The sequence below is a fragment of the Dipodomys merriami genome, unplaced genomic scaffold, assembly GCF_024711535.1.
Source record: "Dipodomys merriami isolate MVZ:Mamm:240054 unplaced genomic scaffold, mDipMer1.0.p SCAF_211, whole genome shotgun sequence".
Taxonomy (NCBI): domain Eukaryota; kingdom Metazoa; phylum Chordata; class Mammalia; order Rodentia; family Heteromyidae; genus Dipodomys; species Dipodomys merriami.
The window spans coordinates 655,925-678,228 of record NW_027203505.1 but is presented as its reverse complement, the minus strand read 5'-3'; the positions used below and the strand labels follow the sequence as shown (position 1 = coordinate 678,228).

At 57.8% G+C, this 22,304-nt stretch overlaps 1 protein-coding gene and 1 long non-coding RNA gene across 4 annotated transcripts; one reads left to right on the top strand and one right to left on the bottom strand.

The window, feature by feature from the left end:
- The first annotated feature begins 4,321 nt into the window (after positions 1–4,321).
- Positions 4,322–13,308, top strand: LOC138834308 (arylsulfatase L-like). The gene is made up of 11 exons (XM_070032978.1): positions 4,322–4,415; positions 4,646–4,705; positions 5,470–5,634; positions 6,873–6,994; positions 7,983–8,103; positions 8,481–8,909; positions 10,123–10,259; positions 11,041–11,175; positions 11,264–11,426; positions 12,193–12,314; positions 12,962–13,308. Exons 2-11 carry the CDS (start codon positions 4,674–4,676, stop codon positions 13,306–13,308), a joined length of 1,773 nt encoding a protein of 590 aa, XP_069889079.1. The 5' UTR covers positions 4,322–4,415; positions 4,646–4,673.
- A 2,703-nt stretch (positions 13,309–16,011) lies between these two features.
- Positions 16,012–20,627, bottom strand: LOC138834316 (uncharacterized). 3 transcript variants are annotated; one of them, XR_011374062.1, is made up of 6 exons: positions 20,227–20,627; positions 19,085–19,125; positions 18,860–18,883; positions 17,937–17,966; positions 17,319–17,577; positions 16,012–16,119 (listed from the first exon to the last, which is right to left on the bottom strand). It is a non-coding gene; the product is annotated as an uncharacterized lncRNA (long non-coding RNA). The 3 variants fall into 3 exon arrangements; XR_011374061.1 differs by lacking the exon at positions 16,012–16,119 and having other exon boundaries at positions 16,423–17,431; positions 17,537–17,577; XR_011374060.1 differs by lacking the exon at positions 16,012–16,119 and having other exon boundaries at positions 16,423–17,577.
- Between the last annotated feature and the right edge of the window lie 1,677 nt (positions 20,628–22,304).

The following is a 22,304-nucleotide window of genomic DNA, read 5'->3' as shown; positions in this document are numbered from 1 at the left end:
CTTCCTCTCAGTCACTTCCTTCTTCCTCTTCCTCTTCATTTCCTGTTTCCTCTTCCTTTCCCTCCTCTTCCTCTCAATCACTTCCTTCTTCTTCCTCTTCCTCTCAACATCATTCAACTTCTTCCTCTTCCTTTCCCTCTTCCTCTTCCTTTCCTGTTTCCTCTTCCTTTCCATCTCTTCCTTCCTCTTCCTCTCACCATCCTTCATCTTCTTCCTCTTCCTCTGCTTCCTCCTCTGCTTCTTTTCCTTCTTCCTCTTCCTTTCCTTCTTCCTCTTCCTCTCATCCCTTCCTGTTCTCTTCCTCTCAATCTCTTCCTTCTTCCTCTTCTTCCTTTCCTTCCTCTTCCTCTTCTCAGTCTCTTCCTTCTCCCTCTTCTTCCTTTCCGTCCTCTTCCTCTTCTCAGTCTCTTCCTTCTTCCTCTTCTTCCTTTCCTTCCTCTTCTCAGTCTCTTCCTTCTTCTTCACATTCTTTTCCTGCTTCCTCTTCTTTTCCTTCTTCTTCCTCTTCTCCATCTCTTCCTGCTTCCTCTTCTTCCTCTTCCTTTCCTCCTTCTTCTTCTTCCTCTTCCTCTCAGACTCTTCCTTCTTCCTCTTCATTTCCTGTTTCCTCTTCCTCTTCACTTCCTGGTTCCTCTTCACTTCCTGCTTCCCCTTCGCTTCCTGCTTCACTTCAGGCTTCCCCTTCACTTCCTGCTTCCTCTTCGTCTCCCACTTCCGCCCCGCTACCCCCCGAACTCTCTGTCCCCTACGGCGCCCCCGTGACCCTCACGTGCCCCGTGACCCAAGGGTCGCGCGCAGTGACCTGGCTGACGCCGGCCTCGCAGCCCGTGGCCTTCACTTCCGGCCTGGAGGACGCCCACTTCCGGGTGCTGCCAGATGGGCGTCTGCGCCTGCGGGGAGCACGGCGGGCCGACGCAGGCACGTACACGTGCGTGGCGGGGCGGGGCCGGCGCGCCACCGTGCGCCTACACGTGCAGCTGCGGGCGCCGCACATCCGGGTCACGCCTGACGTCCATGACGACGTGAACGACGACATCCGGGTCTCCCCCGTGGTGCGTCTGCGCATGCACTGCCAGGCGGATGGCGTCCCCGAGCCCCACCTGCTGTGGGAACTTCCGGGCGGGCTGGTACTTCCAGTCCCCTATCGCAGTCGCATGGGGGGGAGGGATCAGCGTGGATGCGCGCGGGACATTGGAAATCCCGGATGTGCATGTGCTGCACAGCGGTGGCAGCGACGCCGTGGCGTGTGTGGCGCGCAACCCGGCGGGCGAAGCCCGGATGTGGGTGCGGCTGCCGCCATGGTGGGCGCGGACTCTGCCCACTGTGGCGTCGGCTCCACCCTCTGAGGCATTTACTCCGCCCCCTGGCACGCCAGCTCCGCCCCATCACACGCCTGCCCTGCCATCTTGGGCGCTGGCTCCGCCCCCTGGTGTGCTGGCTCCGCCCTCTGAGGCAGCTCCGCCCCCTGGCCCGCCTGCCCCGCCAACTTGGGGAAGTGTCGGGAGCGGCGCTGCGTGTGGCGCTGGGCGGCAGCTTCCGGCTGCGCCGCCCCACCTCCATGCTTCCGGTGTCCTGGCGCCTGCCTGGCGGGCTGGTGCTGCATGGGCTGCAGAGGCGAGGCCGCTTCACGCTGGGCGCTGACGGCAGCCTGGAGGTGCGCGCCGCCTCCGAGCGCGACCGCGGCGCCTACGTCTGCCACTCCCACCCCGGGGCGCCACCCGGACACGCCCCCCGCGTGCTGGAGACCCGGATGTTCAGCTTCATTCCCGCCACTAGGCCGCTGGGTGCCATGGCAGGGCAACGGACTGAGGAGACCCGGATGTGGGGCTTCATTCCCGCCGCTAGGCCGCGGCGTTCGGTTGCCGGGCAACCAAGTGAAGATACCAGGACGTTGGGCTCCACCGCATCTGCGTTCGGTTGCCGGGCAACAGACCGAGAAGACCCGGATGTGGGGCTTCATTCCTGCCTTTAGGCCGCTGGGTTCGGTTGCCAGGAAATGCGCGTGAGAACCAGATGTCCAGCTCCAGCAAGACTCCTGGGCCCCAGCCGGAAGATGCCTGGATGTGGGGTTCCGAACCTGCGCGCGCTGTACAGAAGCTGCGGTCCGACCAGAGGCCATGGAGAGGCTAGGACCCGGATGTGGACTGGGAGGGACCCAGATGTGGACTGGGAAAGACCCGGATGTCACCTATCTCTGGGTCCACTGAGGGGCCAGGACCCAGATGTGGACTAGAAGGGACCCGGATGTCACTTTCTTCCATGTCCACTGACCCGGATGTGGCATGGAGGAACCGGATGTCACTTTCCTCCAGATGCACTGATGGGTCAGGACCCGGATGTGGACTAGGAGGGACCCGGATCTCACCTTCCTTCATGTCCACTGAGGGGCCAGTACACGGATGTGGACTGGGAGGGGCCCGGATGTCACCCTCATTTGCGTCCACTGACCCAGATGTGGCCTGGGGAACCCAGATGTCACTTATCTCCAGGTCCACTGAAGGGCCAGGACCCGGATGTGGACTGGGGGACCCGGATGTCACCCTCCTCCATGTCCACTCACCTGAAGGTGGCGTCAGGGACCCAGATGTCACTTATGTCCAGGTCCACTGAGGGGCCAGGACCCAGATGTGGAGGGGAAGACCCGGATGTCACCTATCTCCAGTTCCACTGAGGAGCCAGGACCCGGATGTGGACTGGGGGACCGGATATAACCTATCTGCAGGTCCACTCAGGGGCCAGGACCCGGATGTTGCGTGGGGAACCCGGATGTTATGTAAGTCCACGTCCATTAACCCGGATGTGGACTGTGGCACGGACCCGGATATATGCTGGATGGGACCCGGATATCACATCCATGGGCCTAGCTGTGGCGTGTGGAGTCCCAGATGTCACGCTCCTCTCCTTCTACTGACAGGGTCTAGGACCCGGATGTGGTGTGGGGATCCCGGATGTCAGGTCCCACCACATCCACTGATGGTCCAGGAACGAGATGTGGAATGGGAACTACCCGGATGTTAGGGACCTCCAGGTCCATGAACCCGGATGTGGGCTGGGTACCCAGATGTTAGGGACCTCCAGGTCCGTGAACCCAGATATGGGGTGGGTACCCGGATGTTAGGGATCTCCAGGTCCGGGAACCCAGACGTGGAGGCGAGTACCAGGATGTCACTTATCTCCAGGCCCACTGGGAGGTGCCAGGACCTGGATGTGAGGGGTTTGGACCCGGATGTGAGGGTTGGGACCCACATGTGAGGGGTTGAGACCCAGATGTGAGAGGTGGAACCCAGATGTGGGCGGAGCAGGCGCTCCACACCTTGGCTCCGGGCTCCAGCTGCGCTTTGGGCCGTTGGGGTCCTTTCCCAGAATCGGAGGCAATAAAGCAGCCGTGCTGCTTCTGGATGGAATTCTTCCTCACTTCCGCCCCAGCGCAGGCCACGCCCTCCTGAAACCCTCACTTCTGCCCCAGCACAGGCCACACCCTCCTGAGACCCCTCATTTCTGCCCAGCACAGGCCACACTCTCATTTCCGCTCCTAGCACAGGCCACGCCCTCCTGGGGCCCTCATACATTCCCAGCACAGGCCACGCCCTCCAGAGACCCTCACTTCCTTCCCAGCACAGGCCACGCCCTCCTGAGACCCTCACTTCCGCCCCAGCGCAGGCCACGCCCACATAGGTCCCTCACTTCCGCCTCATTGCAGGCCACACCCTCCTGAGACCCTCACTTCTGCCTCATTGCAGGCCACGCCCTCCTGAGACCCTCAGTTTAGCTCCAGCACAGGCCACGCCCTCCTGAGTCCCTCACTTCCTCCCCAGCACAGGCCACGCCCTCCTGAGCACAGGCCACGCCCTCCTGAGACCCTCATTTTCTCCTCAGCATAGGCCACGCCCTCCTGACCACAGGCCACTCCCCCTGAGACCCTCACTACATTCCCAGCACAGGCCAAGCCCTCCTGAGTCCCTCACTTCCTCCCCAGCCCAGGCCACGCCCTCCTCAGCTCTGGCCACGGCCTACTGAGCGCAGGCCACGCCCCCTGGGCACAGGCCACCCTCCCTGACGGTCCTGACTATTATTGCAGCCTTCCATGTAGTTCTCGAGGTTTCCCGCCTCCCCTTCCTCCTGCCTCTGCCAGGCCTGGCAATTTCTTGGCGCCCAGCCCAGCAACTCCAGGCTTTTCCCTTCCTTCCCCGCCTTCCCCTTCAGCACCACATCCTGTTCCTTTCTAAGGAACAAAGGGGACTTTTATTTTGGAGGGGGGGGAATGTTGTGCTTTCCAAGGAACAAGGGGACTTTTATTTTGGAGGGATGTTGTGGAGTTCTGGCTGCTGGAGTGACATGGACATTTGAGCCCTGCGAGCTTCCTGGCTGGCAGGGAGAGCAGCAGGCCCAGGCGCTGATGGCAGAGAACTATGGATGTGAGTTCGTCCTCTGGGGAACACGGGGAGAGGTGTGGGGACCCGGGGTGGGAGGGCTTCGATTGTTCTATGAAGCCCCCCCCCGGATGTCCCACCGGGGTGGGGGTTGCAGGGCCCCGCCACAGGCCTGGAAAGACGAGGTGAGGGGCTGATGTACTGGTGGGGGCAACAGCAGCCTGGCCCTGGGGTGGCCGGATGTTACTCAGCTCTTCCCCACTTCCTGCTTCCAGCATTCTCTTCCATGAAACGGGGAGCATCATGGGAAGGACGGGATCCTGGATGCCAAGTTGGTCAGGAGAGGGCCTGGAGGGAGGGGGAGTCCTTCCATCCCTCTTCCCATTCACCCATCCATCCATCCACCCATCCATCCATCCACCCATCCATCCATCCATCCACCCAACCATCCATCCACTCACCCACCCATCCATTCATCCATCCATCCATCCATCCATCCACCCATCCATCCATCAATCCATATCCCCATCCATCCACCCACCCACCTATTCATCCACCCATCCACCTATTCATCCACCCATCTATCCATCCACCCATCCACCTATTCATCCATCCACCTATTCATCCATCCATCCACCCACCCATCCATCCACCCACCCATCCATCCATCCATCCATCCAAACATTCATCCATCCACCCACCCATCCATCCACCCATCCATCCATACACCCAACCACCCATCCATCCACCCATCCACCCACCCATCCATCCATCCACCCATCCATCCATCCACTGTGCATCCATCCATCCACCCATCCATCCATCCACCCATCCACCTATCCATCCATCCATCCATCCATCCATACATACATACATACATACATACATCCACCCATCCACCCATCCATCCACCCATCCATCCATCCATCCACCCATCCATTCATCCACCCATTCCCCATCCATTCATCCCTCCAACCATCCATCCATCCACCCATCCATTCACCCATCCATCCATCCATCCACCCATCCACCTATCCATCCATCCATCCACCCATCCATCCACCCATCCATCCCTCCTCCTCCTCTCTCTCCTCCTCAGGTTGCACAGCGGCTGCGCAGCCCCACCCCTCGCCTTCCTCCTCCTCCTCCTCCTCCCCCCTGGCCCTTGCGCAGGCCCCACCCCCTCGCGCCCCAACTTCCTGCTGCTCTTGGCCGATGACCTGGGCCTGGGCGACCTGGACAGCTTTGGGAACCGCAGCCTGTGGTGAGCAGAGGGGGAGGCCCGGATGTGGGGCCTTAGTTACCCGGATGTGGGAGCTCAGATCCCTGGATGTTCCACCAGGAGAACTGTATAGACATCTAGTAACTCAGTTCCCCAGATGTTGGATGTTAGTGCCCCGGATGTTGGAGGACAGGTCCAAGGATGTTAGATCTTAATGCCCCAGATGTGGGAAATCAGGTTCTCGGATGTTAGATGTTAGTGCTCCGGATGTTGGAGATCAGGTCCCTAGATGTTAGATGTTAGTACCCCGGATGTTAGATGTCAGGTGCTCGGATGTTGAAGATCAGGTCCCCGGATGTTGGAGATCAGGTCCCCGGATGTTGAATCTTACTGCCCCGATGTTGGATATCAGGTCCCCGGATGTTACATGTTAGTATCCCGGATGTTCGAGCTCAGTTCCCCGGATGTTCCACCAGGAGATCTGTATAGACATCTAGTGGACCTCACGTCCCCGGATGTTGGATGGTAGGTCTCCGGATGTTGGAGTTCAATTCCCAGGATGTTGGATCTCAGTTCCCTGGATGTTGAAGATCAGGTCCCCGGATGTTGGATATCAGATCCCTGGATGTGGGATGTTAGTGCCCCGGATGTTGGAGATCAGGTCCTCGGATGTTAAATCTTAGTATACCCCAGATGTGGGAAATCAGGTTCCCGGATGTTACTTGTTAGTACCCCAGATGTTGGAGATCAGGCCCCCGGATGTTGGACCTCAGATCCCTGGATGTTGGATGTTAGGTCCCCGGATGTTGGAATTCAATTCCCCGGATCTTGGATCTTAGTACCTCGGATGTTGGATGTCAGGTCCCTGGATGTTTGAGATCAGATACCCAGATGTTTGGCCCTCAGGTCCCCGGATGTTGGGCCTTAGACCCCGGATGTAGGAGCCCAGTCCACAGATATAGATCTTAGTACCCTGGATGTGGGATCTCAGGGCCCCAGATGTTGGATCTTAGATCTCCAGATGTTGGCCCTCAGGTTCCCAGATGTTGGATGCCAGGTCCCCAGATGTTGGACCTCAGGTCCCCAGATGTTGGATCTTAGTACCCCGGATGTGGGATCTCAGGTCCCCGGATGTTGGATCTTAGATCCCCGGATGTGGGATCTCAGGGCCCCAGATGTTGGAGTTTAGCTCCTGGGATTTTGGGCATTAGATCCCCGGATGTTAGACCCCAGGTCCCCTATGTTCTTGGCTGTGACTCAGTTTCCCTCTCCCCACACAGCATCCCGCACCTGGACGGCCTGGCCCGCGATGGCGTGCGGCTGACCCAGCACCTGGCAGCAGCGTCCGTCTGCAGCCCAAGCCACGCAACCTTCCTGACGGGACGCTACCCTGTGCGCCTGGGTCAGTATGGGGGGGTGGGACATCTGGGGAACGGAAGGAGCGGTGGGGGGGGGAGGCGGGGGCGGGACATCCGGGGATCTGAGAGCCAACATCCAGGGTACTAAGATCCAACATCCGTGGACCTGATATCCAACATCTGGGGATCTGAGACCCAACATCCGGGGATCTAAAGCCCAACATCCGGGGAACTGAGCACCAACATCGGGGTACTGAGCTCTAACATCCAGGGACTTCATCTCTAACATACGGGTTACTAAGATCCAACATCCGGGGATCTGAGCACCAACATCCAGGGCACTGAACTCTAACATCCGGGGACCTTATCTCTAACATCCATTGTACTAAGATCCAACATCCGGGGATCTGAGGCCTAACATTCTGGGAATTGAACTCCAACATCCGAGGATCTGACATCCACCATCCGGGATACTAAGATCCAACAACCGGGAACCTGAGCCCCAACATCCGGGGAACTGAGCTCCAACATCTGGGGATCTGAGGGCCAACATACCCGAATCTGAGCTCCAATATACGGGGTAGTAAGATCCAACATCCAGGGAACTGAGCTACAACATTCGGGTAACTGAAGTCCAACATCTGGGGTCCTGATATCCACCATACAGGGCACTGAACTCCATCATCCGGGGATGAGGGCCAACATCCGGGATACTAACATCCAACATCCGGGGAACTGAGGCCCAACATCTAGGGCACGGAGGTCAACCAGAGGGAGGGGAGGACTTCTCTGAGGATCTCAGGTTCAAATCCCTGAGACTCTGGGACTTCCCCCCTGAACCACCAGGAAACCGGAAGTGATGCCATATTGGTTTCCCCCGAGGGCTCCCAGGGCTGGGGTCCTTTCCACCCCGGGTGGGCAGGTCCCAGGCTATCCCAGACACAGCAGGCCTTCCCCCTGAAGGTGCTAGATGCCCCCTCCTTACCCAGGACGCCATCATCACTGACCTAGGGTCCTTCTCTCTCTTGGAAGGCATGGTGACCACCAACGGGGCGCGCGTGCTGCAGTGGGCAGCCGTGTCTGGCGGGCTGCCCACTTCCGAGATCACCTTCGCCAAGATCCTGCAGCAGCAGGGATATGCCACCGGCCTCATAGGAAAGAGAGAAGTCATCCATCCACCCATCCATCTATCCACCCATCCCCCATCCATCCATCCATCCATCCATCCATCCATCCATCCATCCACCCATCCATCCATCCATCCACCCCTCCATCCATCCATCCATCCACCCATCCACCCATCCATCCATCCACTCATCCATCCATCCATCCACCCATCCACCCATCCACCTATTCATCCATCCATCCATCCACCCACCCATCCATCCATCCATCCATCCATCCATCCATCCATCCACCCATCCATCCACCCACCCATCCATCCACCCATCCATCCACCCATCCACCCATCCACCCATCCATCCACCCATCCACCCATCCATTCACTCATCCATCCATCTCTTCCCCTCCAGGCAAATGGCACCTGGGCCTCAACTGTGAGTCCCCCACTCACCACTGCCACCACCCCCTGAACCATAGGTTCGACTCCTTCTTCGGGGTCCCCTTCACCCTGATGGGGGACTGCCTGCAAGCGGAGCCCTCGCAGAAGCGAGTGCGTCTGCAAGGGCCCCTGGACCTGGGGGCGCAGCTGCTGCTGCTTTCCCTGCTCTGCCTGGCCGCTGGGAAGCTCACGGGCCTGCTGGGCCTGCGCTGGGTGCCCAGGGTGCTGGGCCCCGGATGTGGGGCCTTGCTCCTGGCCTGCACCTCCTGCCTCCTAGGTGTCTTCATCGTCCACGCCGACTGCTTCCTGATGAGGGATCACCAGGTCGTCCAGCAGCCTCTGAGGTTCGAGGCCAGCGTGGGGCTGTTCTTGCGGGAGGCTGAGGCCTTCATCCAAAGGTCAGCCTGGGGCCGGGGAGGGGGACAGATGCCATCTACTAGTTCTCTATAGTCAACTGGTAGACCTTAGATCCCCGGATGTACATCCAGTAGATCTCTATAGTCAACTGTCAACCTCAAATCCCCGAATGTTCCACTAGGAGATCTCTATAGGCATCTGGTAGACCTCAGATCCCCGGATGTACAACCAGTAGATCTCTGTAGTCAACTGGTCAATCTCAAATCCCTGGATGTTCCATCAATAGATCTCTATAGACATCTGGTAGACCTCAGATCCCCTGATGTACATCTACTAGATCTCTATAGTCAACCGGTAGACCTCAGGTGCCCAGATGTATATCCAGTAGATCTCTATAGTCAACTGTCAACCTCAAATCCCCGGATGTTCCATCAATGGATCTCTATAGACATCTGGTAGTCCTCAAATCCCTGAATGTTACATCTAGTACATCTCTATAGACATCTGGTAGACCTCAGGTTCCCGGATGTTCCATCAGTAGATCTGCAGAGACATCTGGTAGACGTCAAATCCCAGGATGTTACATCCAGTAGATCTCTATAGACATCTGGTAGACCTCAGGTCCTTGGATGTTCCATCTAGTAGATCTGTAGAGACATCTGGTAGACCTCAGATCAGACCACGATCAATCATTAGTAGTATTGATCAGATCATGATCGATTATTGGTAATAACTGTTCAGATGATGTTCGATTATTGGTAATAACTGATCAGCTCATGTTCAATTATTGGTATTATCGATCAGATGATGTTCGATTATTGGTATTATCGATCACATCACAATCGAATATTGGTATTATTGATCAGATCCTGTTCGATTATTAGTAATATCTGATCAGCTCATGTTCTATTATTGGTCATATCGATCAGATGATGTTTGATTATTGGTAATAACTGATCAGATCTGTTCGATTATTGGTAATAACTGATCAGATCACGATCGATTATTGGTATTTTCAATCAGATCACTATTGATTATTGGTATTATTGATCAGATCATGATCGATTATTGGTATTATCGATCACATCACGATCGATTATTGGTATTTTCGATCAGATCAGGATCGATTATTGGTATTTTCGATCAGATCAGGATCGATTATCAATCATCTGATCGATTATTGGCAATACCTGATCAGGTCGGTTATTGGTGAGGTTATTGATGATGGGGGCGGGGTCTGACGTGGGTCCGCAGGCACCAGGCCCGCCCCTTCCTCCTCCTTGTCTCCTTCCTCCACGTCCATGTCCCGCTGGTCACCTCACCCGCCTTCTGGGGCTGCAGCTCGCACAGCGCCTACGGCGACAACGTGGAGGAGCTTGACTGGATGGTGGGTGAGTGCAGGGGGGGAACTGAGGCACGGTGCGTGGGATGGGGGAAACTGAGCACGGGGGTGGGGTGAGCGGGATGGGGAACCTGAGGCACAGGGTCGGGGTGAGCGGGATGGGGAAACTGAGGCGCGGGGGTGGGGTGAGTGGGTTGGGGGAAACTGAGGCATGGAGATGGGGTGAGTGGGATGGGGGAAACTGAGGCACGGTGCACTTGGATAAACTGAGTCACTGGGCATGTTGGGAGTAAACTGAGGCATGGTGCACTTGGGTAAACTGAGGCACGGTGCATGTTGGGTAAACTGAAGCACGGTGCATGTTCAGGGTGAACTGATGCACGGTGCATTTGGGTAAACTGAGTCACTGGGTATTGGGGTAAACTGAGGCACGGTGTATTTGGGTAAACTGAGTCACTGGGCATGTTGGGTAAACTGAGGCATGGTGCATGTTGGGTAAACTGAGGCACTGGGCATATTGTGTAAACTGAGGCATGGTGCATGTTGGGTAAACTGAGGCACGGGGACGAGGTGAGTGGGTTGAGTAAACTGAGGCACTGGGATGGGGGTAAACTGAGGCCTGGTGAGCATTGGGTGTAAACTGAGGCACGGTGCCTGTTGGGTAAACTGAGTCACTGGGCATTGGGGATAAACTGAAGCACGATGGAAATTTGTAAACTGAGTCACGATGCATGTTGGGTAAACTGAGGCATGGTGCATGTAGGGGGTAAACCGAGGCACGGTGGACGCTGGGGGTAAACTGAGGCACGGATCCATTGCCCCCCCCACAGGGCGACTGCTGGCGGCGCTGGACGGTGCAGGGCTGGGGCGCCGCACCCTTGTCTACTTCACGTCGGATCACGGTGCCTCGCTGGAGGCCCGGGCCTGGGGCGCCCGCCTCGGGGGTTCCAACGGCGTGCACCAAGGCGAGGGGGAAACTGAGGCAGGATGGGCGGGGCCTCCCACGCGGCCCGACCCCGCCATTGACCTTTGCCCTTCGCTCCCCCCTTGCAGGTGGCAAAGGCATGGGTGGCTGGGAGGGTGGCATCCGGGTTCCCGGGCTGGCGTGCTGGCCTGGGACGCTGCCTGCAGGGCGCCTGGTGCCTGAGCCCACCAGCCTCATGGACCTGTTCCCCACCGTGGTGCGCCTGGCCGGGGGCTGGGTTCCATCGGACAGGTAGTCGTTCGCCGGCCTGGGTCCCCACGGGGTGGGGGGGAAGGGGGGTTATCCGGGGCCTCAGGGATCCTGAGGGGGGGAGGCTGAGGCCTGCACATCCGGGTCTCTGGGGGCTCAGAAGCCTACACATCCGGGTCTCTGAGGGCTCAGACCTGCACATCCGGGTCTCTGGGGGCTCAGGAGCCTGCACATCCGGGTCTCTAAGACCCAAGACCCGGGGCTCAGGCATGGACATCCGGGTCTCTGGGGGCTCAGAAGCCTTTACATCCGGGTAACTAAGGGCTCAGGCCTGCAAATCCGGGCCTCTGAGCACTCAGAAGCCTGGACATCTGGGTCTCTGAGGACTCAGGCCTTCATATCGGGGTCTCTAAGGCATCAGGGCTGCACATCCAGGTCTCTGAGTACCTAGGCCCAGGTCTCAGTCCTGGACATCCGGGTCTCTGAGGGCTCAGGACTGCACATCTGGGTCTCTGAGGGCTCAGAAGCCTGCACATCCGGGTCTCTGGGATCTCAGGCCTGCACATCCGGGTCTCTGGGGGCTCAGAAGCATGGACATCCGGGTCTCTGAGCGCTCAGAAGGTTAGATATTCGGCTCTCTGAGGCCTCAGGCCTACACATCCAGGTCTCTAAGACCAGAGGCCTGGGTCTTAGACCTGCACATCTGGGTCTCTACAGGCTCAAGCCTTGACATCCGGGTCTCTGGGGGCTCTGGCCTGCACATCCGAGTCTCTGAGCGCTCAGAAGCCTGCACATCCGGGTCCCGCAGGGAGGTGGACGGCCAGGACCTGATGCCCGCGCTGCTGAGGACAGCGCAGGCCGCAGGCCACAACTTCCTGCTGCACTACTGCGAGGCCCGGCTGCACGCCGTGCGCTGGTTCAACCGCCCAAGTGAGTGCCTCAACCTCCGCCGGGCCCCAGGGCGGGGGAGGGGGCTGCATGCGAGCGCGCAGGGACCCGGATGCAAGGCCTGGGGTGGGAGACCTGGATGTGGGAATCCTCGGATGTGGGAATCCCGGGATGTGAGGACCTGGATGGAAGGCATGAGATGGGAATCCCCGGATGTAAGGTCCCGGATGTGAAGTCCCCGATGGGAATTCCCAGATGTGAGGCTCCAGATGTGAGGTAGTGGATGAGAAGCCCTGGATGTGAGGCCCCGGATGTGAGATTCCGGATGTGAGGCCTCGGATGGGAATCCCCAGATGTGAGGCCCCGGATGTGAGGTCCCAGATGGGAATCCCTGGCTGTGAGGTCCCGGATGTGAGGCCCCGCATGTGAATCCCCGGATGTGAAGTACCGCATGTGAATCCCCGGATGTGAGGGCCTGGATGTGAATCCCTGGATGTGAGGTCCTAGATGGGAATCCCCGGATGTGAATACCCAGATGTGAGGTCCTGGATGGGAATCCCGGATGTAAGGTCTTGCGTGTGAATGCCCTGATGTGAATCCCCGGATGTGATGTCCTGGATGTGAATTCCCGGATGGGAATCCCGGATGTGAGGCCCCGGATGTTACTCCTTTCTCCCCACCCCCCGCAGGCTGCACGGTGTGGAAGCTGCACTTCGCCACTCCGTGCTTTGACCCGCCGGGCTCGGGCGCCTGCCTCGGTTTCCCTGCCTGCGCCTGCTCCCGGCGGCGCATGACCCGCCACCGGCGGCCACTGCTCTTTGACCTGACGGCGGACCCGGGGGAGACCCGCCCGCTGCGGGGCCCGATGGCGACGCGCAGGCGCGTGGAGGCCGCAGTGGCCTGGATGCTGCGCACGCGCCACCCCCGCGCGGCCCCGCCCCTCGCCCCTGCACACAACACCTGGAGCCTGCGCCTGCAGCCCTGCTGCGTGCCCGGACCGCTCTGCGCCTGCGACCACCTGATCCCCGACCTCTGACCCCGACCCGACCCCCAACCCCCAACTGCCCGGGGCTATGGCAGATCCTGGCCTGCGCCTCTCACATCCAGGGACTCACATCCGAGTATTAAACATCCGGGTATACTCAAATACAGAGATTCCCACATCCGGGGATTCCCACATACAGACTCTCCACATCCGGGGATTCCTACATCTGGGGATTCTCACATCCGGGGATTCTCACTTCTGGGGACTCACATCCGGGGATTCCCGGGGATGTATTCACACATCCGGAGAATCCTACATCCGGGGACTTTTACACCCGGAGAGTCTCACATCCAGAGACTCTCACATCCGGGGATTCCCACATACAGACTCTCACATACAGTGATTCTCACATCCGGAGATTCTCACATCCAGAGATTCTCACATCCAGAGATTTCCACATCCGGGGATTCTCATATCCGGGGATTCCCACTTCCAGGGATGCTCAGACCAGGGAATTCCCACATCTGGGGAAATCTCACATCCAGGGACTCTCACATCCGGGGATTCTCACATTTTTGGATTTTCACATCCGGGAATTCTCAGATCCAGGGATTCTCACATCCGGGGATTCCCACAGCCAGGGATTCTCACATCCAGGGATTCCCACAACTAGAGATTCCTACATCCCGGGATTGTCACATCCGGGGACTTTTACATCCAGAGACTCTCACATGTGGGGACTCTCACATCTGGGAACTCCTACATCTGGGGATTCCCACATCCGGGGATTTTCACATTCAGAGAGTCTCACATCATGGGATTCTCAGACCCAGGGCTTCACATATCCTGGGACTCTCACATCCTGAGCCTCTCATCCTTGAACTCCACCTCGGGCCTCCCATCCAGGGCCTTTCCCCAACTTCCCATCCGGAGCCCTGTCACATCCGGGCCTCTCTCCTCTAGCTTCCCACACAATAAAACCTCATGAGCACCGTACCGCACGGCAGGGTCAGCGGTCACGGGGGTCAGAGGCCGGGCACTGGTCCTGCCTTCCATTTCAGGTCATTTCCAGTTGTTGCTAGCATACAGGGCTGGTCCTGCCTTCCATTTGAGGCCATTTCCGGTCATTGCTAGGGTATAGGACTGGTCCCGCCTTCCATTTCAGGCCACTTCCAGTCGTTGCTAGGGTATAGGACTAGTCCCACCTTCCATTTCAGGTCATTTCCGGTCGTTGCTAGGGTATAGGACTGCTCCCACCTTCCATTTCAGGCCACTTCCGGTCATTGCTAGGGTATAGGACTAGACCCACCTTCCATTTCAGGTCACTTCCAGTCGTTGCTAGGGTATAGGACTAGTCCCACCTTCCATTTCAGATCATTTCTGGTTGTTGCTAGGGTATAGAACTAGTCCTGCCTTCCATTTCAGGCCATTTCCGGTGGGTTGCTAGGATACAAGCTTGGTCCCGCCCTCCTCCAGGACGTCCCACCACCTAGATTCACACCTGATTGGCTTATTCCATGAAAGGCCCTCCCTCACTTTCCTAATTCCCTTGTCATTGATCCAGCTGTAAGACACACCCCTTAGCCCCCCCACAAATCCAACTCGCTGCTGATTGGACCTCACACCACAGTCCTGCTCCTAACTACGTGAACTCGGATTCAGATTGGCCCAGCGGGATTGGAGATGTGGGGTACCTGGATGTTGGACCACTCTGGGGGGGGTGGTTGGGTGGATGGATGGGTGGATGACCAGGCCTGCAAACTCTTCCCCTTCTGTGCCTGTCCCAGGGGACCCCAATGACCTCTCCAGGGATTGACCCAGGTGGGCCTATAGCTCCTTATTGCAGTAGGATAAGTCGAGGTCGGAGGTCTGTGTCTCCCTAGGCCTAGGATGCATTGCACCTGCATGATATCCAGGTCTTCTCTGGAGGGAGGGCCCCATTGGCTTCCCCGGGGACTCCTCCAGCCGCACCCCCTGCTCTGATTGGCTGACACGCCTGTCTCCCACCCAGGGAAGCTGCGGGTCCAGTTCGGCCTCTTCCTTGGGTGAGGTTAAAAGGCAGGGGGTGCTGTCCATCATCTCTGGGCCCCATCCCCTGCCAAGCCAATAGCTGGAGACTCGATCTGTGTGAAGCCACGCCCCTTCGTGGCTAGTTCTGTGGACTCTGTTTATGCCCATCACCCAGAGGTCCCGCCCACTAGTGAATGTATGGGCGTAGGGGCTGTCCTTCACTTCCAGGTCCCGCCTCCTGGCTGTTGGAAGGCCACAGGGGCTGTCTGTCTCTTCCAGGTCCTGCCCCTGGCTGTTGGAAGGCCATAGGGGCTGTCTGTCACCTCCAGGCCCCGCCCCCTGGCTGTTGAAAGACCACAGGGGCTGTTTGTCTCCTCCAGGTCCCACCCTCTGGTTGTTGTGTGGACATTTGTCCTGTCTGTAACCTTCAGGCCACGCCCCCTTGCAATTAGATGGCCACACGGGCTGTCATTCACCTCCAGGCCACGCCTCCTACGCCATCTTACGTCATGTCAAGCCGAGGCCCCGCCCACAAGTGACTGACGGGACGCTCTAGCTGTCCATCACAATCCTGTCCCACCCAGCGCCTGTCTCCACACTGCACAGACGCCAGAGGGGAAGGAAACGCTGCCTGGGCGTGCGCACCGCGCATGTGCAAGGAGTGGCTCCAAAGGGGCGGAGCCTACGCATGCACAATGGAAAGATGGGTTGGGCAGACAGGCCTGACAGCGCGCATGCACACTTTATGTTGATTTTATTCGTCCTTCCCCCTCCAGGCTCCTTCGTCCACTTCTGATTCCACCTGCTGCTTGAGGCCCCAGGTTCGAATCCAGCCTCACACCGGGGAGGGGCCTAGTGGGGGAGGGGAGGCACAAGCTGCAGCCACCCGCGGGGGATCATGTGAGGCCCCGCCCCGCGCCTCTCCTCATCCGAGCACCCTGGGAGGGGGCGGTTCCCACCTGCATCCTGGCCCGCGCCCCGGAAGCAGCATCTGCGACCTCCAGACTAGAAGTAGGTGATGGCAGCACCCACCAGGGCCACGACCACCACGGACACGATGGGGGACACGACATGGGCCAGTGCACTGCCTGGAGGGGGCGGGACTGGATCCGGAAGTGCGGGGGTGAACACACCCGGGAAGGGCGGTGGGGCGTCTCCCTGCAACTTCCGGTCGGGAAGTGCCCAGCAACAGGAAGCGAGCCAAGGTGAAGGGGGGGGACAAGGGTGCCTGACCGGAAGTGCTATCACAGCCTTGCTGGAAGTGTCCATGAACAGGGACCGGAAGTGCCCATAGTCAAGACCAGAAGTTGTTATATACTAGGGACCGGAATTCTCCACAGTCAAGACCGGAAGTTCCTACACACTAGGGACTGGAAGTGCCCTTCCAATCAGGACCGGAAGTGCCTTTCCCATCAGGACCGGAAGTTTCTATACACTAGGGACCGGAAATCACCAGTCAGGATGGGAAGTTCCTATGTACTAGGGACTGGAAATCTCCACAGTCTAAGCCGGAAGTTCCTATACACTAGGGACCAGAAGTTCCCATAGTCAATACCAGAAGTTCTTATACACTAGGGACCGGAAGTTCCTCTACACTAGGGACTGGAAGTGCCCTTCCAATCAGGACCAGAAGTTCCTATACACTAGGGACCGGAAGTGCCCTTCCAATCAGGACTGGAAGTTCCTGTACACTTGGACCAGAAGTCCCCATAGTCAAGACCAGAAGTTGTTATATACTAGGGACCGGAAGTCTCCACAGTGAAGACTGGAAGTTCTTATACACTAGGGACTGGAACTCCCCATCGTCAGGGCCGGAAGTGCCCATAGTCAGGACCGGAAGTTCCTATATACTAGGGACCAGAAGTGCCCAGTCAAGACCGGAAGTTCGTATATACTAGGGACCGGAAGTGCCTTTCCAATCAGGACCGCAAGTTCCTATACACTAGGGACTAGAAGTCCCTAGTCGGAACTGGAAGTTGTTATATACTAGGGACCGGAAGTTCCCAATCAGGACTGGAGGTTCCAATACTCTGGACCGGAAGTTCACATACTGTCAGGAGTGGAAGTTCTCATGCAGGCTGGAAGTCCCAAGACAATCTGTACTGGAAGTCCCCAGGAACTCAGAGACCGGAAGTTCCTTTTCTCTCCGGACCGGAAGTTCGCACTGAGACCGGAAGTGGAGGCGGCAGCGGTCCGGAAGGCTGTGGGTCACACCCGGGCCCAGATCACGAGGGAACGGAAGTGGGGCGGTCGAGGGGGCGGGACTTACCTTGGGGGGGTCTCCGTGGATCACATGTTCATTGCCAGCACCTGGGGGAGAGGGGGAGGAGAGACGCGGCCCTGGGAGCTCGGCCTCCACATCTGGGTCCCTACATCCGGGTTCCCTACATCCAGGTTCCCTACATCCGGGTCCCCACATCTGAATTCCTACATCCGGGTCCCTCCATGCAGGTCCTTACATCTGGGTCCTTACATCCGGTCTCTACATCCAGGTCCCTACATCCGGGTTCCTTACATCCGGGTCCCTACTTCTGGGTCCCTACATCCGGGTCCTTACATCCAGGTTCCCTACATCCAAGTCCCTACATCCAGGTCCCTACATCCCTTCCTCCTCATTCGCATCTTCTACATCCAGGTCTCCTCCCCCTGCCTTGGTTTCCCCGTCTTACCGTGTGAGCCTCCATAGCCTCCACCGCCACCTGTGAACAGAGGGGGCGGGGTCAGCCCGGGTTCCCTACATCTGGGTCCTTACATCGGGGTACTCACATCCCGGTCCCTACATCCGTGATCCCATGTCTGGGTCCCTACATCTGGGCCTCTACATCCGGGTCTCCACACTGGGGTCTCCACATCCGGGTCTCTACATCCGGGTCTCCACACTGGGGTCTCCACATCCGGGTCTCCTCATCCAGGTCTCCACACTGGGGTCCCTACATCCGGGTCTCTACATCCAGGCTTCCACATCCGGGTCCCTACATCCGGATCTCTACATCTGGGCCTCCTCACTGGGGTCTCTACATCCGCGTCTCTACACTGGAGTCTGCACTTCCGGGTCTCCATACTAGGGTCTCTACATCCGGGTCTCCACACTGGGGTCCCTACATCCGGGCCTCTACATCTGGGTCTCCACACTGGGGTCTCTACATCCAGGCTTTCATATCCGGGTCCCTACATCTGGGTTTCCATGTCTGGGTCCCTACATCCGGGTCCCTAAATCCGGGCCTCCACACAGGGGTCCCTAAATCTGGGCCTCTACATCCGGGCCGCTCCATCCCCAGCCTCCACATCCGGGCCTCCCCCCCTTCCATGTCCTCATCTCCTGCGCCTGGCGGGGGTCGGGGCTTGGGTGGAGGCCGGCATCGGGGTGGGAGGTGACGTCTGCGGGGAGAGAGCAAGGGAAGATGGAGGCCGGCCTCCCCCCCTTACCCCCTTCCTTCCCCTGATCCCTGACTCCCCTGACTCCTCCTGGGGGTAGCGACCTGGGCGGGTTGAGCAGCTGCGGGTACAGCCCTGTGTGCCAGGAGTGGGCCATGCCTCAGCTTCCCCACCCTGAGTGGGCCTGGTGTGGGGAAGGGGGGAGGACCCCACTCACCTGAGCTGGGCTTCGGGGTGGGATCTGCGGGCAAAGAGAGAGAGGGTGGTGACCCGTGACCTCCCCTGACCCCTCCCTGACCCCCGCTGACCCCTGAACCCAAGGCCTCAGTGGGTGGCAAAGGGTCACATGGGATTCAGGCCCACACCTGGATCAAGGCCCCACATGAGGCCTAGCGGCCAGGGTGAAGCCATGGGGGGGGAAAGGTGAGAGGTCAGGACTCACTGGGTCATCCAGGGCGTCGGCGAGGTCAAAGTCAGCCTGGCCTGAGGGGGGAAGAGGATGGGTGCTGGGGACGGACGGACGGATGGGGAGACAGACAGACACAGAGACGAACAGACAGACAGACCGAGAGGATGACACACGGACAGACAGACAAGGGATGGACAGATGATCAAGACAGGACAGACAGATGACAGACAGAAGAAGCAGATGGACAGCCAGGTGGACAGAACAAGAGGCAGACAGACAGAGAGGAAGACATGGACAGAGAGGAGACAGACAGACAGACACAGGACAGATAGACCCAGACAGAGAGACTGAGAGGCAGGCAGACAGACAGACAGACAGACACAGAGATGGACAGACAGACAGACCAAGAGGATGACACATGGACAGACAGACAGACAGAGCCAGAGGCAGATGGACAGACAGACAGACAATGAGACAGACAGAGAGGAGACGGACAGACACATGGACAGATAGGGGCCCAGACACAAATGGACCTGCAGACAGACGGAGACAGACAGATGCAGAGACCGAGGGACAGACAGACAGACAGACAGACAGACAGAGAAGGGATGGATGACCAAGACAGAACGAATAGATGGACGGACAGACAGACAGGAGAAGCAGATGGGCAGCCAGGTGGACAGAAAGACCAAGAGGCAGACAGACAGACTGCGAGGAGACAGACAGCCAGACAGACCGAGAGGAGATGGACAGACTGACAGAAGCAGATGGACAGAGACACAGACAGACAGACTGAGACACAGATGGACAGACAGACAGACAAACAGACACAGAGACAGACAGGCCAACAGGACCAGGCCCTGGCCTCCAACAACCTGGCCCGACCTGAAAATCCACTGCCACCTCCCCACCCCACAACCCCAGCCCAGCCCCACGCCCTGAGGGGGGGGACCCGAAACCACCAGGAGAGGGGGGGAAACTAGAAACCACCAAAGAGGGACAACTGGAAACCACCAAACTGGGGAGGGAACTAGAAACCACCAAGGTGGGGGAACTAGAAACCACCAAAAAGGAGATAACTAGAAATCACCAAGGGAAGAACTAGAAACCACCAAGGGGGGAGAACAAGAAACCACCAAAGAGAGTGGGGGAACTAGAAACCACCAAGGCCTCACCCCGGCCTCCTGGGCCCAGGCCGCAGAGCAGGGCGGCCAGCAGCAGCAGCAGCAGCAGCACAGGTCCTCCTTGAAACTTACAAGGCTATGGTCAAAGTCACCCTAAGCAGGAAAGTCCTTGAAACCCCTGTCCAAATTCAGTGCCAACAAAGCCAGAAGTAGAGCCGTGTGGCTTCACTAGTTGAGGCTAGCCTTGAGAAAAGCAGTTCATGGACTGTGCCCAGATCCTGAGTTCAAGGTCTGGGACTGCCAACAAACAGACATACACAACAATCTGTGCAGCCATCCAGCTAAAGCACGTCACCCTCTTGTCCCCAACTGAATTGGACAGAGTTCCCTGGGAAAGGGGCTGGGGGAGCCACTGTCATCTTGACTCTGCCCATTCTGCATGCATCACAGGATTCCGGCCACACCCCCATTATTTCATGGTTCTTTTTGACCAATGGGATACAAGAATAGTGGTCATGCCCACATTCCATGCTGCCTGGTAGATGGACTAGGCTCTATTAGAACACTCGGAGGCTGAGATCCACAGGGGGAAAATCCTGCCACAGGAGCATGGGCCCGCTGCAGGCACCCGGGCCACCAGGCAGCTCAGTGACAGACTGAGCTGGAGCCACAGGCCCTCTGCCCCATGAGCTGCCACCACAGCATGCATGGGGATGGGAAGAGGGACACATGGGCATCTGAAAAGAAAATCTGCTTCCTCCATGACCTACCTGATGAGGTGGACTTCCAGAGTCCAACAGGTGAGCTCCACCATTGATGCAGCCAGCTTTCGGCACACATCCGAACCATCGAGGAGTCCCTCATGGTGTGTAAAGAGTAGAGGTTGGTCTTGAGTGAGCTGTGTTGGGAGAAAGCCCAGTGCATGCACTGGCTGTCCCAGGAGAAGATGGAGAAGAGGACAGTGCTGTGGGAGCTGCTGTTGCTCCTCACAGGGGAAGGCACAGACAGCAGTCTCCAGATGCCAGCACAGGCTGAGCTCCCCACCACCAGCACTGCTTCAGATGCCTCAGGGCCTGTGGTAGGTGAAATGAGGGAGGAGCAGAAAGGTTTTGAAGAATTGCAACTTGAAGACAGCATGGAAACTGCCAGAGGAGAGGTCAGGGTTCCCAACCCCACAGTGGACTCCCCCAAGGAGTATGTCCTGCCCCAGATGCCCCACATCCAGATCTGCCCACAGCTCCCAGGCTCAGAGAAGGAGTGCTCCCCCACTTTCTCCTGTAATCTGATGTGGATGATGACTCTCTATGTGACATACTGACTCTCATAAGCCTTGGCAGCCACCAGAAGTAGGTGGCCAGGTGGCTTTCTCTCAGGCCTCCATCAGCCGGGTGATGGGAAGGTTAAACTGGGGGTCGGGTAGGGCAGAGGCTGCCAGGAGGTGGCCCAAACTCAAGGGTTATCTAATGGCCCATTGGTGGCCAGGAAAGAGGCCCATGTTATGCTTATCACAAAGAATAAATTGTTTTCAAAGCAAAATAAAAAGCCTCCAACAAAGATTTGTTCTTCCAGTCCTGGGGCTTGAACTCAGGGCTTGGCCATTGTCCTGAGCTCTTTTTGATCAAGACTGGCACTCTACCAGTTGAGCCCCACCTCCCTTTCCAGCCTTTTCTGTGTGGAATAGAACCCAGGGCTTCAGGCATGCTAGGTGACCACTCTACCACTGAGCCACATTCTCAGCTAGGATGATTCTCCCCCCTCCCAAACCCATATGGCCATTCCTCAGATAAATAGGAAGTAGGTGGTGGTGTATGCATCAAATACCTAGGCCAGCAGCCATCAGGCTTAGTGGGAAAAGATTGTAGTGTAGAAATCTCTGATTTTGCATGCACGTGGTGTCTGTGTGTGTGTGTGTGTGTGTGTGTGTGTGTGTGTGTGTGTGTGTGTGTGTGTGAACTCAGGGCATAGGCTCTATCCCAGAGTTTTCTTGCTCAAGGCTAGTGCTCTACCACTTGAACCACAGCCCCACTTGCTTTTGGATGGTTACCTACAGGTAAGAGTCTCAAGGGCTTTCCTGTCCAGGGTGGCTTTGAATCATGATGGGGGCCCCAAGGAAGCAAGAGTAAACACAA

Bases quoted from the DNA above. Each gene is read 5' to 3' on its own strand.
- LOC138834308 (XM_070032978.1), top strand. From the start codon at position 4,674: ATGGGAAGGACGGGATCCTGGATGCCAAGTTG. The intron at 4,706-5,469 runs GTCAGGAGAGGG...TCTCCTCCTCAG, and splicing joins GGATCCTGGATGCCAAGTTG to GTTGCACAGCGGCTGCGCAG. The intron at 8,104-8,480 runs AGGAAAGAGAGA...CTCTTCCCCTCC, and splicing joins GGATATGCCACCGGCCTCAT to AGGCAAATGGCACCTGGGCC.